We start from the raw sequence: 21392 nt of genomic DNA, 5'->3' as shown, positions 1-21392 counted from the left end.
AAAAGTGCCATATTTAAAATTTAATTCAGGACTTTCCCACAAAGCAAGCGGTACTCTCTACATGCTAAGTTTAACAGTTCAGTGACTTTGCGCTAAACTAAACATACAGATATTTGTAAGGAAAAAACACTCCATCTGATGTAAAGTTAAATCTTCATTAATACATTTAAAAAGTAGCTATGACATGCCTTTTGAAATCAAAAATACAAAAAGATTCTCCTTACTTTAAGGATTTTTTTAACATGAAGCTGCATGTATTGTACAACGCTCAGTGTACAATAAACTGGTAATGCACATTAAAAACGAGCTGGATTAAAAAGTATCTAACGCCTCCCACCAACAAGCCTTGAATTATAATTACACACCAGAGGGGACGAGCACACCTGGGCTACATCGCACACTCAAAGTGAGGATTGCATCGTGAGAGATGGCAGTCAGGGCGGTGAGAGGTCATGGGGGGGCATACCATGGTGGGACCTCAAGACATGTTTCCTCTTCCACGCATTGTTCTTGCCTCAACAGCTGAAAAGCAGATACAAGCTGCCACCAATAATCCGTTTGTTCGTTGGTGTGGAGAGAACAAAAAAGGTCTCTGGAGACACTTAAGACTTCACCCCATGTACAATTTACATTCATAGTCTGGATGTGTACTCACGACACTGTCTGAGCAATCACCATTGTGCCTTGTAACAATTTGACTTTAATACAAACTAATTCTAATTTCTGGAGAGCTACTAACTTTAGGTGACAAAAAAAAGGCAAACAGGTGAACGCTGAACAGATGGAAAACCACCTCTGAGCAGAACCTGTGTTCAGTAGGGATTGTTTGGGCAAGGTACAGCAGGATTCACCTGGCAAAGTAATTATGGGAGAGGAGGGTAAAACTTAATGGCATCACAGTACACAACACTTACAGCACACAGGGGGGAAAAGAAGGGAAGGCTGTGTGTCTCCAGGGTTCACCACCTGCAGAGCTTTGAGGTCTGATTGTCTCTTTCCAGCTAAGCGTTTGAGGGTGAGAGCGCAGGAAATACCATAGGGGATTTGGGGGAGGGTTATAAGGTGGGGAAGCGCATGGCACTGTACAGGCAACTGAGACAAATCCAAAAACTCACATTTGCTTCAACAAAACCCCCCAAAAAAAGCACTTTGCTTCAAACTGAACAAGGTTCAACGCATGCCAAATTGTCAGAGATTCAAGTCAACTCTTGAGGGTTTGGGCGAAGATAGTCAGGCATTTGAGCTTTCCGTCCCAGGTTTAGGCCTGTAAGGAATCCAACAAAACATCTACGCCTACCGTTTGTCCCACGATTAACTAAATTAAGTTGAAACAACAGTAAAATGTCAGTTTGTCCAATGTCGAATGTCCAGGCTGATGTCGGGCAGAAACACATTCATATACCGGTAGTTACCATTCTTAAACACATTGCTTTAAACTGCACTAAAACATAACAAAAAAACTTAGAAAGTACAAAGTAAAAAATATGAAACAGGTAGAGGAGCAGTCAGTGAAGCTGGTGGCTGGTACAGTATGTGGCTGGTACAGGGTCGGGCCATAGACGTCTACCATGGGCAGACTTTGACACAGCGGCAGAGATGTGCTACATTAGTCATAATGCTACTGACAGCCATCAAATTACAACTGAAAGAAACTGAGCCCATATACTTGATTGGGAGTTAAAGAAAATACTGATTATAGACAAATAAAAAAAAATAAAATACCATTATTAAACTTAGGGCACTGTTGACCAATCACTTTGAAAATGAACGCCCTCAAACCTTTACAGGTAAGGAGTCCTAATCCTAACATTTAAATAAGGAGCCATGTTGTGTCCACAGTGATGCCAACACATCATATTAAACTTCCATTTGTTAGAATGAGAACAAACTATACTTTAAGTCCTGGTACAATTACATTGTGTTCGACTATGCAGTGGACTGTCATTAATATGCACCCATGTTCTCCAAACAGGAAAAAGGCTTACAATAAAAACTTACAAGAATCCTTTTAAAACATCGTATCTTACAAACAAGATAAACAAGTAAAACATTTTGAAAAGCTATTTTTTTTTTTTTTTAACAATAACACCAGTTTTCTCAGAAAAAAAACAAACTGCAACCAACAATAGAAACTTGACTCAGCTACAGAGGAATGCATATGATTTTAAAGGCTACAGATTGTAGGTTTGTCAAACACCAAATCAGTATATGTGTGTGTGTGTGTGTGCGGGTAGTAGTCAACACCCACACACACACATATTACAGGCCAGTCATTCCTTCTGAAAATGGTCTGCAGCCACAGGGTGTGGTTATTCATCAGTGTCAACAGCTCGAGCACCACGGGGTGTTTTGGGTTTCGGGACTCAGTCGGGGAGGAGTTCCTCTTCAACAGGTTGCATTTTCATGTCCACTAAACCAGCACCAAGACTTCCCAATCTAGTGTGGAGGACACATCTGGCTCCACAGCGGGAGAGTCAGTCAAAAAAGAGGAGTTCACCTGGGCTTGTTCATAGCATGTGTAATTTCATCGAAACATTTTAAAAATTTCACCCAGATTTTTAAAAAAGTTTTACCTTTCAAGTTTCTTTTTGAAAAAGCAACAGTGGGTTCAAAAAACAAAAAAAAGGCTAAAATTTGAACAGTAATGGAAATGTTGTAGTTTGTAATCCAAAGAGGGCCTTTTTACACGCATGTTCTCAGTCTTTTCAAGTCGTCCCGTTCTGAGACTGAATCAGTTCAATCGGGGGGCAACAAGTCGTGAAGCCTGAACCTCTCCCGAACATGTGGCCGCACATCCTCGTTCTGACAAGATCAGCCGGGGGGGAGAATAAAGAACAAGTTAGATTCACTGAAATAGTAAAATATTACTCTGATGTAGGGATGGGTGGTCAGTATTTCATCAATACTACTCATTGATACTTCTCACTGGTTCGCTTCTGTATCAATACTCTTATCAGTTCTTTATTACTAGAACAGGATTATAATTATATTCTAAATATAACTAAATGTTTCTAGAGCAGCAACAGACAACAAACAGTAGCAAAGTTAGTATTTAAACTCAATACCTTACTGGAAAATAATTAAACAAACAATAGTGTTTATGAAGGAGGAAGAACACAGACATCAGTTAGTATCGGTCATTCCTTCGTCCTCTGTCTGCAGGTGAGCCTGTGTGTGTGTAGTTGGAAGAGCTCAGACCCGATGCAGAGAGCAAATAAGATGCGCGGTGCAGCCAAATAATAAATTACAACGAAACAGGAACATAACAGTTTATTAATAATCCCATCTTCAACAATTTAGCACTGTATTAATACCCAGGGGTTTCGGTACCCATCCCTACTCTGATGTAGCGGTTACAATATGTCCGACAGTAGTCATTGAACATGAGGATATCTTACCATCTCAACCAACTTCTCCAGGAAGGGCACCAGCTTCAGCAGCTCATTGTCATTCCTGTCCATGAACCAGCTCTCTATGGGAATCCCATTGGACAACTGTTGGGATCAAAAACATGCCAATATTGATCAAATGAGGAACGCATTCTTTCAGTGTTTTTCACATCCTTCGCTTGCTTGGCGGTAATTAATCAGAGCAGTACATGCCAATGTCGGGAACAAATGAAAACATTCTGCGGGAAAAGTGGAGCTGTATTTGTATAGAAGCTCCATATTGTTTGCATCATTGACTCATCAGACGAGTGTCATTAAATGTTTACATTCATTGTAATTTATTTGGTTGACTACAATGACAGTCACTGATGCTTGAACCAGAAAACCCCCAGTGTCATATTTTGTCCCGGTGTTCACCTGATATGCAAAGGCTTGCGGTGAATTGTCAATGATGATCGTCTTTGACAGGTCTCTGCCCAGGATGTTGAGGTCCTTGATGTAGTTTCCTTGGACACAGACACAATGCTCACGAAACAACCTGTGTCTACAGTTACAGTGGTCAATGAAAGGAAAGAGGGAGAGAAAAAAGAAATTCAGTCAGTGACACGGTCAGAGAAATCAATAATTCAGAAAAACCACAACACTGACACCTCAACAGCAGCACGTGCCAACGGTTCCGCACAGCATTTAGCTTTCTGAGCTCTTTATTCAGGCTCCCATCAGCTTTTGAGTTAGTTGTTTAATTATAAACAGACTAATACAAAAACACATCGTACCTCACTAGCTGCTTTTTAGGATCCAAGATGTTGAGCAGTTTGTCTGCATAAACCTTTTTAGAGGCTGTAAAAAGGATGATCTAGGACAGGAGAAACGTAAAGCTCAGTTTTTGTTTCAAAGCTGATTCATTGATCGGATTTATTAAGAGTAGTCGGGTTATATCTACCTCATAGATTTGAGACATGCGTTCCAGGAACTCTCTAAAGAACGGCCTCAAGCGCACATACACCTGCATGACAACACACAGGGAAGCAAACCGCCATGATCAACACAACATTTGTTTGATCTAAATAGTGTTCATTAGTTAGTCTATTTAATTGGACAGTTCTCCCACTGTATGACACGCTCGTCCGTCTTTGCAAGTACATCTTCCTTAAAAGAAGGCTTTCCCCCCCTCTAGTGGCATCATGAAACAAAGGAGTGGGAATCATTGCAACAGTACGTACCTGGTAAATGACATCTTGAAAGAGGACAGGAAAGGTAAGTGCTGCGTCCTCTAGCTCATTTAAACTGCAGTGAACCAATGTTTCATCCTAATGAACACAACAGAGAAAATACTAGGAAACTCTTTTTTTACGTCAAGGAATAAATGATTTGTTATCGTTTGCTATTACTGACCAGGTCAAGGACCAGAGAGAATTCAGGCGTGCTGCGCGTTTTCAGTGGCAAAGCCGGCTTACGAGTGAGCTGCTCTTCAGTCAGTGAAGGGACGTGCTTGATGAAGAAATATCTACAAATCAAAACATCAGACAGACTTTAAGGCAAGTAGAACAAATTCAAACGACAATATTCAAACCAAAGTGGAATACTTTGTCAGTTATGCTGCTGGCTTTATTGCAACAATTTTTTTAACTTCAGTTCTGACCTGGTTGAATCAAAAGTCTCACCATGCTTCAAACAATGCTCCCATTTTCAGAGTGGAACTTTTGTCCCAGCCCTTGCTTATCCCTAATGCTTGGTTAAATGATCCCAACTGCCCTTGCTTTGAAAATACCAGCGCATTCAGGTGTTGTTGTAAATTATGTTCAATGTAGTAATAAAACTATGCATTTAATGATTGCAGTGTTTTACTCACGGGTCAAAGACTTCCCAGTCTTCCTCATAGGTTGCCTCTGTTGGTACTGTAGCAGGCGGAGAGTCCACATATGCCATATCTGGACTGGAGCCTGGAGCTTGGACAACAAGAGGAACAACATGTTAGAAAAGAACAAGATGAGAAACAGGAACGAATATCATTACCTCACCGTTTCAGGATCACATTTTCTTAGCGGCGATATCTACCTGTGAGGGGTGGAAGGTCAGCATCAGCACAGAGCTCTCCATCCCTCGCTGTGGGAGAAACCTCGGGGATGTGAGGAGGTCGCATAGGTGGCAGATGTGATACACTCGAATAGAAGTTAGTGGTGGCACACAGTTCCTGCGTGGATGTGGCTGTGCTGGTGGGCGTCTCCACAGCTTGCTCTATGTCCAGCTGCTTGACTATCTCCTCAGCCTCTACGGACTGGTCTGGGGAGTCTGAATAACAAATACAAAAGAGGCATTTTAGCCATAGACTATCCGGACATAACTGACACAAAAGACTCAGGGCTGGGTATTGTTACTCAATACCGTTAAGGTATCGACTGAAACAAGCCAGTACCAACCTACAAAAGACATACATCAACCGTATGATAAAAACACATTTGAGTACATACATACTATAGGTTTGAGCGTGATGCTTGCAATGAGTCAAACCTCAGGTCTGCATACCATTTTTAGCTGGTGAGAAGAAGTTGAAAACAGGGGAAAAGATGGTCCCTAGAAGGGAGGTTCTGGGAGGGCTTGTGGGCAGCTCAACGGCTGTCGTCTCCTCCACGCTGCCATTGGGCTTCTCCTTACTTCTGTCATGATTGGTTGCCTCTGCATGGGAGAAGTGACGTGAGGTTTAAGAGAACCGACAGAGATAAGTGGAAACTAAAGACCAGGCATTAGTGGTTTTGTTTGAGTGCAACTCACGGCCATTCAGGGAGCCTCTCCGGCCAACCCTGCTGATAGTCCTGTGGGGGCTGTTGGTGTTTGGGGCTGTAGAGGTGATGAGGTTATTGTCCACATCACAGTGGAGGCGTGTCTTCTTGGCTGGGCTTTCCTGCTGCACCTTAAGGAGACAAGAAATCATGCAGTGAATAGTTGTAATTAAATAAAACAGTCTCCGAACTTTGCTCGTCAATCTAAAAATAGTGGTGGTCCTAGATCACACTGAGACACATCCACTAATAGCTGATTGGAAAATTCAGTGACCAAAGTCTGTTTCTGACTAAATTCTCAGTGTAACTGCTGCTGTGACCTACGCCTACTAAACAACTAATCTGAAGCATGAAATGATGCAGACCACATTGGCAGATGCAACTATATAATAGAATTTCCCATCAAGTACAAAAATAATTATATAGCCAGACCGTTTCTACATTTTCAAAACACGAGGGGTGCTTTTCCCTGTTTACAGCTTGTATTATACCCACCTTGTGTGGTGCGATGCACAATGAACCTTCCAGATCAGTTGATTTATCGTGTATAGAGGCCATGAGATAGAAATAATCAAATTAGTAGTAAAATATTTTTGTACTGTTATAGGAATTTACACAACAAATAAAGACTGGCAAGAAAACAAACCGGGGCAATATGCTTGAATTAGGACTTAATGACGAAACAATAGTCCAGGGAGGACCATGAAATTACATAATTTAAAAAAAATTAAAAAAGACCCCCCGTCTCATTCTAAAGGAAGAGATGTTTTTAGCAGGGTTGACTTTTACACTTGTTCCTGCACACCAACTCTGGGAAGCAGAAGCTAAAATTAGAACAGAGTCCAAGTTCTCAGAAAAGCTGCTACATTCCTCCGACATTTCTTAGGAAACGTGACACTCTACACCAAGAAACACTGCATTTAATTCAGCTACCTGGAGAGCACAGTGCTAAATACAGTTTTGAAACAGAAAAGTGCTAAAAGGTTTAGGTAGCATTGTTAAAGAGGACACAATATGACAATGGTCCAAGGAGCACCACATTCATATTTACATTAATCAATTAAAAAGCAGGATCATTTGATCAATGGAGGTACCTTAACTGCATTTCCTCTGATGAACTTCTTGATGGTGGAGAACAAGCCCCTCCCTCCAGTAGTAGGCGTGTCCTCTTCTACTTCTGAATGCCTCCGCTTGGTACGGGATGGGCGGCTTGCCAGACTGGGGTTCGGCTGCTGAGACGCCTTACGCATTCTCAGCCTCATTGTTTTAGCAGTCACATGTAAAACTGTTGTTACACAGAAAAAAAAAAGGAAAAAATTCAGACAGGGAAATATGGCAGACACAGAGGAAATCAATAGGACTGTACAGTCAAGGAAACAAACTTAAGCAAACACTCAAGTGTAAAGGTGGACAAACAGTCTCAACTGTTAACAATGAGTCTGTGGGGTGTTTCTATCTGTCGTGGGGTAATAACTGCACCTTTCTGTTAACATCTGGATGCATTCAAGATCCCATTTCACTTGCATCACAGCAGCCACAGCTGGCTTTACTTCCATCCTTTGCCCAGGATATTACTATAGACACTTATTATTAGCTACGTACATACAAGATCAAAGTCATGCAAACTGAATACGTGATTGAAAAACTGTAAACATGACACGACTTTAAATCTACCACATCCGATCTGGTTTCAGCTCAGATTGGGGACATTTTAAAATCTATCTGAAGGAAAGTATTTCCTTATTCCTTAAAAGCGGAGGAATGTAATTGCACAGGGAAAGTTTTAAAACTATTTACAGTGAGGATGAATTGTCTGTTAGTCAGGCATGCCAGCCCTTTGCGCTTACATAACAGCAGCTGGCTGAAAATGTATCTGGACATATCCACAACCTGTCAGGAACCCTAAGCACACAATAGCACCATCTCGACATACTGTAAAGGTCCCTCACCACATCTGTTTCACATTTACTCAGCAGTGTACTGTATCCATAAACACACCAGAGGTGTATGTGAGGGTGCCTAAACGTGCATGCACAAAACCACCAACAGGCGCTTTAACAGCTTCAGAGTACATGGTAACGTTAAAGTAACAGGGGGGGGGGAAATGTGACACGCCAGAAATTGTATTTACATTAATGTCAATGTACTAGTTTGAGAAGAATACACTCCCCTTTGTTAGAGCGTCAAACATAGAACCTCAGAGTTAACATTTTCCTGATTAACATTGCATTAAAACATCCACCTGTTATTTGGAATTGGCTTTTTATGTTCACTGCCCACTAAACAAGCTCTTTCTATAATATATTTTGATAATATACAAAACATAAAAAACTAAATATATTTTGGCTTCCAAAATGGCTTTGGGGATTCTAAGCCACTGATGGAGAGGAGCTCTCCTGATGCTGTTGTAATTTTTGAAATAACTTAACCCTTAAACAACCAAAATAATTCACAACTTGGTCAGAGACATTGCAGCACTGAAACAGTCCTTCATAAACTAATTAATTGTGTCTGTATACAGTATCTCTGGCAAGATCATATTATTGCAGTTCAATGCTGTACCACTCGCAGTACTATTTTACAGACTAGACTGTTGCAACTTGATAAACTACTTTGTCTACTGTACAAAATCTTTACTTGGGGAAAAAAAATACAGTGATCCCAATTGTGTTTTCTAAAGACAGGCTGGGAAAAATAGCAGAAACAAACTCCTTCAAGTAAGTGTTGGCTAACCTCATGTTTGTTTGTTTCTGTTGAATGAGTCAGAGCTGCTAATTCAACCACATAGATATTTAAAGCCTCCATTATGCTTTGTTGAACAGAAATACCCCACAGGTTGTCTTAAATCAGTACGGTAGATACCTTGTGACCACAACTCGTCTTTTCTGATGCAATGTTTGTATGAATTTGGTAAGTAACATATCGTTTCGTAACACTTCCCTCGCATAACATAGTTTTTTGGAACTGAGGCATCAACAGTTCATGCTGTACATATTTGTACCAATCAATATCTCTAAACAGTTCTCTGAAACCTCGTGTAAAAACCGACAGATTTATGCAAATGTTAATCTGTAATGTTACAACACATGTTTCTTGTATCAAAATAATAAAATATAGTGCCCGTTATATGTACCGTTTCATTAAATCTCGCCACAGTCTGCATGGCAACAACGCCGGGGCTGCTAAACATCCACCTCTCGAGAAACTCACCCACTAACCAAGGATCACGCATAGCTAGGTACGAGCCAGTGAGCGGGAAATAAGAACATGCATGAGACTGTATGAGCGAGCTAGCACACTCTAGCCATGGACACACAGCGGAGAAACAAGGGCCTCGCTTGTTCGACAGTCAGTCACCTCTGCACAAATTACTCCAAGACTAAGGTTGGCTAACTGGCTTGGGAAGTGGCTTAAGCATACGAACATGCAGATGACATATTTGGTCCACTTGCCTCTCGGTCATGCCCAAATCAACGTGCTTCAAAGATGCACATAATCACGGTCAGCTTCGCAGCTATTATAGTAGCTAGCTCGGTTCAGCTAACGTTACCCAAACATGTTTGACCTGGTCGTGTGAAACGTTTCGGTAGTTGTGAAGGTGTGCAACATACATTTGTATAAAGTTAACGTGTGGCGCCTACAGTTGATGTCAACATTAACGGTACATTGTACATACAACTCGGCGTTAGCATTTCGACAAGGCGTAAGCATCGTTAATCAAAACAGCTAACGTGACGCTAGCTAACATGGTAACATCGAAGTTATCCGTCAATCACGTCAACGTTATCTTTAGCAAACAATTCAGTTGATGAGACTTCAATCTTCAGATAAAGTTACACGGAGGCGTCTATCTCAACACACTTTAAAAATGACATTAAAATGGAAAAGACAGTGTTAGCTAAAGTAATCCTACCATTAACGTAGTTCAGTTGTGGAATGTCAATGTGAACGACGTTAGCCTCAGTGGAAGCTAACTAACCCCGACGGTCGTTAACACCAAGTTAAGGCTTCATTGGTCCAACAAGACGTACAATTGTACACTTAATGATGAATACTCCTGTGGGTATTTATTGAATCTCATAGTTACAATGGAGGGAGTCAAATGAACTCCGTTGTAGAGTTTACCAGTAATTAGCCAGGTCCATTGGAGGCCGCATTTTAGCTTTGCGAGAGCCATGTACGATAACTTAGCTTAGCAGCACTAGCTTAGCGTCAACCCTACTTTGCCTTCTCGAAACACTGCTTCGGGCAAACAGATGTACACAGACAGAATGAAAATATATATCCCGTCGTTAGCCAATATTACAGAAACCGCACGTCAAGGAGACAAATTAACGAACACGGTTGGTTAACGTAACCGACTTACTTTACAGCGATCCGCAGTGTCTGGCGATAACGACTCAATACCGATTCACCATCACACCTGACCGGCAGTGCTTGTTTTCGTGTTCTGATCCGAGTTTTTCTGTGTCGCTGCTCAAGGGCAGTTTCCGAAACGACTCATCGTTGTGTTGCCAGGCGCCATTTCCCGCCTCTGCTCAGGCTCTTGAAGGCAGATACCCGGATGTGACACAGACACACCCCCTTACCTCTGATCAACACCAAGCAGTCTGCAGCGAACACTAACCACCACGTGCCCCTTTCCTCTCTTTTGATTATGACAGAGGACCCGTTTATGTTGCGGTAAATGAGTGAATGTTCAAAAGGTCAACAATCAATCGGGTATTCACGCATTTCTGACTGAATATCCTCAACATGTTTTATAATCACTGTAAAGATAAGCACATGCCAAACACCCGATCGACTTTATCATAAAACAGCCAACCAACATTAAAAGCTGTATCATCTGAGTGACAACTACATTGACTCTGAAGCACTATCACACCTGACAAATGACATGAAGCATCACCTTTAATAAAATTAAATTACATTCAAAGTGCCTTTCCATGAGAAACCAATTTTCCTGGCTGCACAAACAGAACTGACTCCATGTTCACAGATTTCCCTAAAAGTTGAGGAATTAGGTTTTCCTCTGTACAAATGGTAACGGTTAATCTACATTATTTAAGGAGAGACCTCATTACTGGAAGCATGTGTACAGTACGTCAGTTCTATATGTGCTTGGTTAATCGTTGCACACTGGCGGATACTAACATCGCTCTAAGTATTGCTTAAGCATCGGTATTTTACTCAGTTGATTATTACTAAAAAGTTTCAAACGCATGCAATGGCATCATAGAAAGAAAACAGAACGAGGAGCACTTTCAAGTGTCTGTCACAAAGAAAATAAATTGATTTAATAGGCCAGAAGCAAGGTCCTTGGCATTTGCAATGCGTTCCCACTCCTGTAAACGAAAAAATGGTCTTCCACGTCAAAAGTCCCAAAATGATGTTAGAAAGGCAGAATGCTGGATTAGTCTCTTTGATAAACATCTCGGGTGAAGAGTTTTGTTTTTGTCAAGCAACAGCAACCTGTGAAGAAAAATAGCAACAAAAAACCCCCAGTTCGACCTTAAAGTTCAGCTGCGAGTCAACAGCTCCTCAGATCTCTCCGTTATAGACTGAGGCAGTTATCTAATAACAAAACTCAACAGTCGGTGTATATCCTATCATCTCTACTGCCTCAACCTAGTACCATTAGCAAATCAACTGCAGCTCAGGACAATGCCATGATTGTTTTCCTTTGTATTATGGTACGTTATTCAGAATTAATTCATTAGTTGCAATGTCTGTTTTTCAAAATAGGCCGCGACATTGAGGATGAACCCTATAAATTCTTAAACATATTGATGTTCAAACAATTTTCTCAAGAAAAGACCTTGGTTGTAGAAGACGGTCTCAATATTTGTAATTAGTTACAGCTGTACAAGTTCCCATTCAAAGAAGGTCAATGGGTTGATGTCTTTTTCCATAATCCACAGCTCGGTCTCCCTGCATGTCTCGATCATCATCATCTGGAAAAAAAGAAAGCAACACAACCGTTAGACATTTAGTAATAGACTCAGTGAAGTGCTGTAACCATTATCAGGTACAAACACTTATATTTGGATATAAAGTTACATGTCCTCCCCATCAGTCCAATCACATCAAAGGCTTGATTCCAAACGGTTTCAGTGCATCCATAAAGAAACCTACATGGCAGTCAGGAAATATCCGGATTTTGTGACATACTTCAGCACACTGGATTTGAAACAAAACATTGACTTCAGGTTTAAGTGCTGAACGGTGTTTGAGGTGATGGTCAGGTCCATCCTGACAGACCAATGTAGGACTCACCGTCCTCTTTTGTACACAGGCCTCCTGATTTTGTAACAATGTATTTATCTAGAAGAAATGTATTAGAAGGACATGTAATTTTGGGAGGAATGCTTCCTACATGCATATTATTAGCTTCCTTGTCGGTCATTAAAATAAGAACATCCTAGATTTTTATTGAAACCAGACTGTATACAAACTGAACAGTTTAACACAGCTATAACAGATACCAATGACAAGTCACAGCCATATAACAGAAACACAAATAGTACTCTCCAAATGTAGTACTGTTACACTCTTATCACATATTAAAATTCTAATCTAATAGGCAATCAGAAAAATGTATGGAGGGAAGTAATAAAAACATGGACATGCATTTCAGGATTTCAAGGAGAACACAGACACATTCACAAACACAGTGAGCTATATTTATCTACCGGTCAAGATGTGGGTCAGATGTTTGGTGGGCACAGACAGGTGGTATAGCTAAAAGGAAGCACAGGCAGGAGAGAAAATACTAGATGGACACTTACTCTCACAGAACCGTAAGTTTTCCCCATACATAGGAAAATAGGGTGCTAAGATTGTTACTGTTCCTACACAGTAAACAATGCCGGAACTGCGTACAACGCAGTCCTGCTTGGATCCTGAAGGTGTTTCGATCATAGTTCCTTATCATCTCTGGTTTATGACGGATTCAAGGACCAAACTCAGGGTACTGTGAGCTCCTCTAACTGTCGAGACAAATGCAGGGGCGCGGCAGCAGGACAGGGGTGGAAGGAGGGAGGGAGCAAGGGAGGAATGGTGGATACACATCTGGACAGGCAGTCCAGTCCCCCGGCCTGGCTCACCTTGAACGTCTTCCTCCCCACCATCACCATCCTCTTCCTCATTGTAGGCCAGCTCAGCCTGCTTGTCGGCCTCATACTCACCCACGTTCCCATCATCCCCATTGTAGTCCGCTAGCTTAGAGCCGTGTTGCGGATCTACTGGGGACTCGTTCTCATCAAAGAACCGGCCTGCAGGAGGCAGAGAAGGGCCTCATCAGGAAGGGAGGGAAGCGGAGGCAAGATGTAGGAAGACAGGGAGGAATGGGAGGAATACTGCACAATGAATGCAAGAAGGAATAAGTGATCGTATGAAGAGGATGACAAAGGATGATGAGGTGAATGAATACACAGTGGCAGACTGTAATTAGAAGACAAGTGGTTCTGAAGAGGGAAGGAGAGTCAATCATGGACTTGAAAGCAGAGAGCCAAGTGGAAACAAATGGGGTTCCTTCTGTAGTGAGGGATTGTTTGAAGTCTGGAGAGCACAGAGCACTAATTGAGTTACCGGTTTCATCATCCTTACAATCGAATCAATCAAAAACAATAGCCCCGCTGTAGATCATATCTTATGCTTTGTTTACGTTGGTACCGTGTCTGTGAGGAGTGTTTACTCAGCTCAAGGGTCTTTTATAAGCCACAGATATAGTAAGTGGGCCATTGAACTGCATTTCAAATGTTTCTAACACCAACAGGTTTTCCACCTCCATTAACAAATGTGTAGAGGACAGAATATTACGAACACATTGATTCAATGCAGCTTAAGATCTCCTGTCTGGTATGGCCACTTTAACTTTAACTGTTGAAAACTGATCACAATTTTTCTATATGCTATAAACCAACAGTTGATAAGTGTTGAACAAAAGCAAGTTGGTGTATTTTACTGGATGCTGTGAATATGAGCAAGTTACTGTGGAACAATGGCATTTTCCAGTTTTATCATTTACAATATTTTTCCATTTAAAATTACTTGATCAGAGGTTCCTAAAGTTGCCAATGAGAAAAATGGATCATAAGATATGTACAATGTATGAATAAACATCGACTCAAATGCCATTTTTCTATAATTATATTCTATAACGATTGCCCACTCTCAATCACACAGGCATCTAAGGCGGTTTATGTTCCCATCTGGTTTCAGAGAGTACTGTTGGGTGGGACTCGAGATCTTCTGAGCCAGTGTCTAGTGAGCACCCAACGCTGCCAAAGATGAGACATCTGGTGGGTGTCGGGTGTTAATTTGGCATAACGGGATGCACGTGTAATTAAATCAGAGGCAGAAGATGCAAGGAAAAACAAAATGAAAACATGAACTGAATGCAGGTAGTGTTTTCAGCAGCAGAGCTGCAGGGTGGACATGTAAAGGAGGTGAAAAAATAGAAAATATGAAAACAAAGGAGGAGGAGGGAGAAAAGGCAGCAGAGCAGAAGCCAGGCAGCAGGAAAGGATCATCTGGGAGCCAGGTGTGTGTCATTGGTCTCCTCTCCTCTGCAGCTGAGCCCTCTCTCTCCTCCCTGACGGTGCTCCTAGCCATGTTCAGACATAGCTTTCACTAACTTTCATGAAAATGTGTGATGCAGGAGTGGGGGTGTAACCGGTTAGTAATGGGCAATATTCACACAGATGGCATGACCCGAAATTGTATTTCAGTCTCCGCATTGACGCATATCACAGAGAGCTGGGAGGCAGCAGCTAAGCACAAAGGCAGAGCTCACAACAATTTGCTGTGATTGTACTTCTTCATGTGCAATGACATTTGTCCCACCCCTTCAAAAAGAAGAAAAAAAACCTCCAACCACAACCCCCCTTCCAAATGACAGTATTCACTCTTTTCAAAGTGTTGCGGAGGAACTCACTTTGGCGGTGGTGAACTGGGTCTGCTGGAGCTTGGTCTTGGGCGTGGTGACGCTGGATGGGGTTGGGCACCTGGGCAGGGTTGGGGGGCATAGGAATCACCTTCAAGTGGTCACGGTCACCCTTGACATTATCAGGAGCTGACAATAAGAAAGAGGTTAGGTTCTGTTGTGCGGATGATGTCCAGCAAACCACCTTCCAATCAAGGGCAAATGAATGCCTTTTAAAACCTCTTATTCATAAAGCACAGCGTGCTAAACCTACGACACCGAGATAACAGTTCTCTGCTCCTGCCTTCACTTGACTAAACATTCAGTGAAATAAACACATGCCTAAAGACTCAAAGGACAGGCTATTATAATTAAGACCCATTATATAAGAATGTGGTGCATTCTGTACCTTGAAGTTGTCTTTGCTGTTCTCCCACTTCGTCTGCCTTGATACCTGCCTTGTTGTCTTCTTCAAACACTATGGGTTTGTCTGCCTGTTTGATGACGTCCAGAGGTGCGACCACCGCTGCTCGGCCCTCCACTCTGTCCTGCTGGAGCCCGGGCTGGTCCAGGGACAGGCCTTGGCCCCCGGGGCCATCGGCTGCCCCGACTCCAGGGCCAGCACCAGCTCCGACAACCACATCGGGGGCTTCATCGTGCTTCTGAGTTATGGCTGGTTTCTTCAAGGCTGTGGATGAATAAAGTCAGAACGCTCAGAGAGTAAGACGACTCGAATGTTTGTGTTTTACTCGCCACAAGGACAGAAATACAGAAGACATTTGGAGGGGACACAGTTTTGGTTTCATTTTCACAGTTTTTAACCGGTAAACTTCAAGGATTCATTTGCAGGTGTGTTTGTCCAGGCTGAGTTTAATTCTCTAACTCTTGGTTGTTTGTAGTCCCCTCAACAAGTCACAGATTCTAAATCATAAGGCAGCAAATGAGTTTAAATTTAAAACCTAAATCAATCTCCACATCTTTATGATTGTTTTACCTGACCTACTCTTAAAAAGGTTTGGACCACTGCTTACCAAATTGAACATCGTCAATTTTCCCCACCTCACTGTCTTCAATACCAGGCATGCCAGCATCACTGCCAGGCTTACCCATCTCTTCTGCAGCAGAGCAAAAGGAATGTGACTTAGTTAGTGGACAGGTTGACTTTAAGACAGATCGATCACAGTTGCATGGACAGTAATAACATACACAGGAAACTAACAGTGTAATTATGATCAATTCAATTGTTAGAGGCAATGTGAAGGATCTGGTTGATGCGTTTACGTCCAGCGTACCTTTTAAATCTGGACCGTCTTGCCCGTGAGTGGCCACTGTATGGCGCTCTCCAACTATCTCCTCCCCGGGGGCTCCCTCTGCATGTCTACCCGCCACTGCACCCTTTTGGCCGTCCATCACACTCTGAAGAATTAACAAGATGAATCAGGAAAAAGGAGCATATGGAAAATGGAGGAGAAGAAACTGTTTACTGAATAGAGAGGCTTCAATGCTATCGTCAGTACATTTGTGGAGATCTTATCAATACTAACCTCTCTTAGCTTTGATGCTTCTTCCTCCAGGGTCTTCTTTGTGTCTTCATACTCTTCTTTCAGCTGTGCAATCTGACGGCCACACTGTAAACTAAGCAACACATATGTAGGTGTCATCCACATACTCTGATATTTTCACCAAATCACAAGACTGATTCGGGAAAAATACATTCTGAGCTAAAACCTTCATGTCACACAATATAAGTGAAACATCAGAGATCAAATCAGCCTCATAAAGAGACAAGTGAAGAGGATATCACGATAATAAATTGCCTAAAATCATAGAATTATTATGAATATTCCATAAAAAAGAAAAGTCATAACGGATTATTTGAGAAGCACACATTCATATTTTGAGAAATGTTTTAGACATGTGACATATCCTCTAAGTGGGTAAACCCCAAAGGACAATACTGAGATTGAACCTACCTCTCATACTCTAGTTTTCTTGCCAAGGTAGTGCTGTTTTTCTTCACTTCTCTTAGCTGCTCTTCCTGTTTCATGAACTCCTGCTTCAGCTCATTTAGCTGCTCTGTTAACAGCAACACAAACACAGACACAACGTTTTAGAGGTTTAGTCTGCTAGTGAGTGAAACATGTTCCATTACAAATCCTCCATTGAGGGCTTCTGGTTGGAGAGTGCCCTCTGCTGGGCAGACAGGGCTAAACATCCTACCTTTCAGCCTCTGGAGTTCCGTCATTTGGTCCGTGATATCACCCTGCACCTTCATCTGTACGGGTTAGAGAGAAAACCGGTTTAGGAATCTCATTATCTGACGGAGAGCGAAATACATTTACCTCTTTTACACCCTTACTAACAGCTTCCCTGCCAAGCCAGATGACTAAACTGTGCAACAGGTTAGAAGACGGGGACACCATCAAGACGAGGGAAACAGGGTTGTCTTGTTGTTCTTGTGTAACAAGGCATCACAGCACAGATGACACCCGCTGCGACATTTGCAGCAGTTGCTTCAACGTGGCAATACGTTGCTGCCTATCAGTACATCACACGTTATCTAAATGCGTGGTGGCTGATCTCGTGCTGAGCAAGCAATGTTTTAGGATGTATACGGGTATTCAAGTGTAACTACCTTTGTAAATACCAGCACAGAAGTTGGTAGCTCAAACAGAACTGGTTTTTGATATTTCTCTCAGGCACTCAAATTACACTGAAAGACCAGGGAAATAGAAACCTCAGCATAATGTAATGCAATCCAGTAGAACAGCTCTGTAAATAAACAGTACTGGTGTGACACTGACGGGAGAGAGCAAGCAAGCTAAGAAGGCAGGCAGAGGGGAGGGAAACGTGGACCTTGGATTTTAAAGCGATGCCCAAAAACTGGTTTTGTCCTCCAGATGAAGACCCAATTACTGGCAGAGCGAGGGAGGAAATAGAAAATAGGAAAGAAAGCGCTTTTAACCATATTTTGGCAAAACAAGTCAAGTCAATTGTGCCGCAGGAGGAGTTTGAGAAACTACGCTTTTGGCCCCCAATTCCAAAAAGCTTGTCACCTTCGGAGTCCGTTGTGATTGTCTGAGTTTTTACTGACTGAGACAGAAGACAGCGAGGAAAGAGTGGACAGGAAATACAGCATCAATGTCAACTGTTGTAATGTCTACAGCCTCATCCTGTCACTTCCTCACATGTGGGTTTACAGCTTTCCCGTGACAACACGACCAGACTGTTGACTGGATACTATAAGCTGTACACGACTGTGTGGAAGCCATACAAGACTCAACTGTCCCCGTTTCCTCTGCATTGCAGACCTCTCAGTGTATGTAGCTTGCATTTGTTGGAACAGGGTTAGGCTGTGGACAAACGAAAGGAGTGGAACAACTGCTGTTTCACACCTTCCCTTATCTAGATTATGTAAACAGGGAGCAGGATACCGGAGGTACTATAAGAAACTAGGGAGCTTAGACTTCTCTTTATTCTACACGTCATCTATACTCGCCTCAACAACAAGAAAAAAAAAAAACCGCCCAGCTACATTTAAAAAAAAAAAATCTCTTACACAAATAGTGCAACAGTGTCAAGTACATCACTGTGTGTATGTGTGGCCCATTATAAGCAGCATTATCTCCCTGGTCCCAAAGTAAGACTATGACACCACACATAGGATAAGTTAAACAAATGTATGCCCGTCTATGAGAAATAAGCATGTCAGACTGAATGCAAATGACAGGAAAACCTCCGTCTCCATCTGTTGTCCAATTGTCTCCCAGGGCAGCTGGACACACACTGATGTTCAGAGGGTGCTGGGACTGAAAACACAGTGAATTGGAGGCTGGCCTACTGCGCAGTACAAGAGGTGGGAAATGCCTTGTGGAGCACACAGACGTGCCACACTTAAATGTATTAGGAGGCATGGGCACGGTGAAACATTACACTTTTTCCCCAGACCCTAAAGGAATTGAAAAACACACTTGAGAGAGCTGCAATTTTCTAAAAGACGAAATAAAAATACAATGTTGGTGAAGCAGATCTCAGGTTCTGAGAAGGAAAGAGTTTCCCAGTCAAAGACAAGTTGATATATCTTTCTGCCACTTGGTACCAGGCGACTACAGCATCGCCATAAGGACTCCACCACCTAGCCTCTTCAAAGCACATAAAGATGACCTCCCTCCATCATGGGTTACCCAAGTTGTACATGCTGCATCGGATATCGAGTGGGGAGATCATAGCAATATAACGTAGATATTGTGATGAGAAGTGATGGAAATATTACCCTTTCCTTGTTGCATTACAGTTAAGTAAAGGTTCCTGACTGAACAATGAACCTGCTTTGTTTTCATATCCCCATCACTATTTGCTCTCTCAGAGAACAACCACACCTAGAGTACATGTTGAAAGAGAGCATTGACAGTAATGCCGATGACAGACTAAGAATTAAAAACTGAGGTATTGAGTCAAAAGCCCACTGTGATACTGACACCTATAGCTTTACCTGAGGGTGGTTAGGTCAGACGGAAACGTTGGTCACCTGTTTCTGCGTGTGGCACAACGTGGACCCTCTGATCAACCCTCTTGTTAGCGTTCAGATAAAACAGTACCGGTGAAATAAAACCGGAGTTGGGACCAGACACTGCTCCTCTACCTTTTCATCAGTGCACTTTTTGATGATAGACTCCCGGGCCTGCAGCTTGTTCTCGAGCACAGTGTAGTCTCCCTCCTTCTGGTCGATGTGCTTCTTGTGCGTGTCCACCTGCACCATCAGCTCAGAGTTCCGCTTCTCCAGCCGGCTGCGCGCCGCGTCCGTGCGCTTCACCTGCGTCTGTACCTCCGCCAGCTCGTCCAGCAAGCGGCCGTGCTTGTTGGTCACAGTCCAGTAGTTGAAAGACAGTATGGCGATGATCAACATCAAGAAGATCAGGATGAAGAACGGGAGGCGGCCTCCCCGTCGGTTTGCACCAAACCCAACCATTTCAAAACCAAAAAAAAAAAAAAGTGTGACGTTTGCTTCAGGTTGTTAGCGCGACATACAATACCTCAATGAGAGTAGTCTCCCGCTGTAAAACACATCCGTCTACGTGACATGCCGTGGATATGCGGCAACCGCTCGGGGAAAACACAGCAAGCAAACACTACACAGACAGGACAGTCGTGAGCGGTCATGACTTTTCACATTGCTCCTGGTCCTTAATCTCATTCCTCCTTCCGCACACTGGGCATCTTCTCTGCGATTCGTACCAACGTCAGTAACGTTTGATGATATCCGCCCGCGGGGACGTGGCCTAGCTCAGCTGGCAACGTTAGACGAGACTAGACGTGGACAGCTACACGGCGCCGTGGCAGAGAGGAGTGCAAACACAAATCATACAGCGAGCTCTATAACGCCAGGCTTCGGCTACTTGTTTCCTATGGGCCCTGATAAAACCAGTAGGACACCGTATACAGACGCCCGGAGCTCCTTTAATCGCAGAATCGACCACTGATGATTGTACCTTCCGACCTCACGTTGTTAGCTCCTGTTGACGTTAACGCTGTCCAGCTAACGACTCCACACTAGCTAGCAACAACGGGAGATGCGACAACACAATTAACGACTGTCAGACAGAGAGGTATCGTCTCTTCTTGCGGGTGTAATCCTTTTAATATCAACAACCAAATGCTAACAAATCATCACACGGACACAGGCTTTCTATCACAATCTCTTCCTTTCGCTGTCTGCTAAACCTGATTTATGTGCTGTGTGAAGCTGGCTGTATTCCGCCTGAGCGACTTCCGCTCTCTGCTAAAAAGGGTAACCCACATTTCAAAATAAAGGTCAGGATTGAGCACAAAGAAAAGCGTGGCATTAATTACTCGATGGCATTGCTTTTAACTGTGGTTGGCTTATATAAACACGTTTGTACGCCGTAGGCTTAAGGTTTACACATATGTCTTAAAAGATGAATGACAATCATCGGCCACACTGTGAAAGTGATAGCCCTGTATGAAAACCATAGACGGTGTTTAAGAAGAAACCACGACGACTTGGACATCGCGAGTAGTGCCTGAAGACCGGAAGCACATCGCTGAATTGACGAATACTTTACAGTCATAATGACATCAGGGAAAAATATTTAAGCAAGTATTGTGTGTCGGTCTTGAAAACAAAAGCATACAAATGCATTGCTTGGACAGTATTTTAAATAAATATATTGAGCCCATTGAAACCTGGAGCCTTAACAGGTTATACCCTTATCAGCGAAGTGTGTAAACTCAAACACTTGTCTCTTGTTATCAAATTAAGATCCAATTTGTTTTCTC

General features: G+C 42.6%; 2 protein-coding genes across 3 annotated transcripts; both read right to left on the bottom strand.

Moving 5' to 3' along the window:
* Positions 1-10691, bottom strand: ctdspl2b (CTD (carboxy-terminal domain, RNA polymerase II, polypeptide A) small phosphatase like 2b). Its single transcript, XM_079283417.1, has 13 exons — positions 10536-10691; positions 7264-7454; positions 6162-6300; positions 5916-6065; positions 5448-5681; positions 5242-5338; positions 4785-4896; positions 4613-4699; positions 4333-4395; positions 4166-4245; positions 3807-3933; positions 3399-3494; positions 1-2802 (listed from the first exon to the last, which is right to left on the bottom strand). Exons 2-13 carry the CDS (start codon positions 7429-7431, stop codon positions 2737-2739), a joined length of 1419 nt encoding a protein of 472 aa, XP_079139543.1. The 5' UTR covers positions 7432-7454; positions 10536-10691; the 3' UTR covers positions 1-2736.
* A 371-nt stretch (positions 10692-11062) lies between these two features.
* On the bottom strand, positions 11063-20837 carry golm2 (golgi membrane protein 2). 2 transcript variants are annotated; one of them, XM_079288577.1, is made up of 10 exons: positions 19738-20837; positions 17316-17370; positions 17069-17171; positions 16640-16730; positions 16388-16511; positions 16127-16210; positions 15505-15783; positions 15108-15245; positions 13276-13443; positions 11063-12123 (listed from the first exon to the last, which is right to left on the bottom strand). In XM_079288577.1, exons 1-10 carry the CDS (start codon positions 20062-20064, stop codon positions 12047-12049), a joined length of 1446 nt encoding a protein of 481 aa, XP_079144703.1. In that variant the 5' UTR covers positions 20065-20837; the 3' UTR covers positions 11063-12046. The 2 variants fall into 2 exon arrangements, with proteins under 2 accessions (XP_079144703.1, XP_079144704.1); XM_079288578.1 differs by lacking the exon at positions 13276-13443.
* Positions 20838-21392: the final 555 nt, after the last annotated feature.

Source organism: Melanostigma gelatinosum (genome assembly GCF_949748355.1).
Source record: "Melanostigma gelatinosum genome assembly, chromosome: 2".
NCBI classification, from domain to species: Eukaryota; Metazoa; Chordata; class Actinopteri; order Perciformes; family Zoarcidae; genus Melanostigma; species Melanostigma gelatinosum.
The sequence above is the reverse complement of the archived record's forward strand: the minus strand, read 5'-3'. Positions and strand labels throughout refer to the sequence as shown.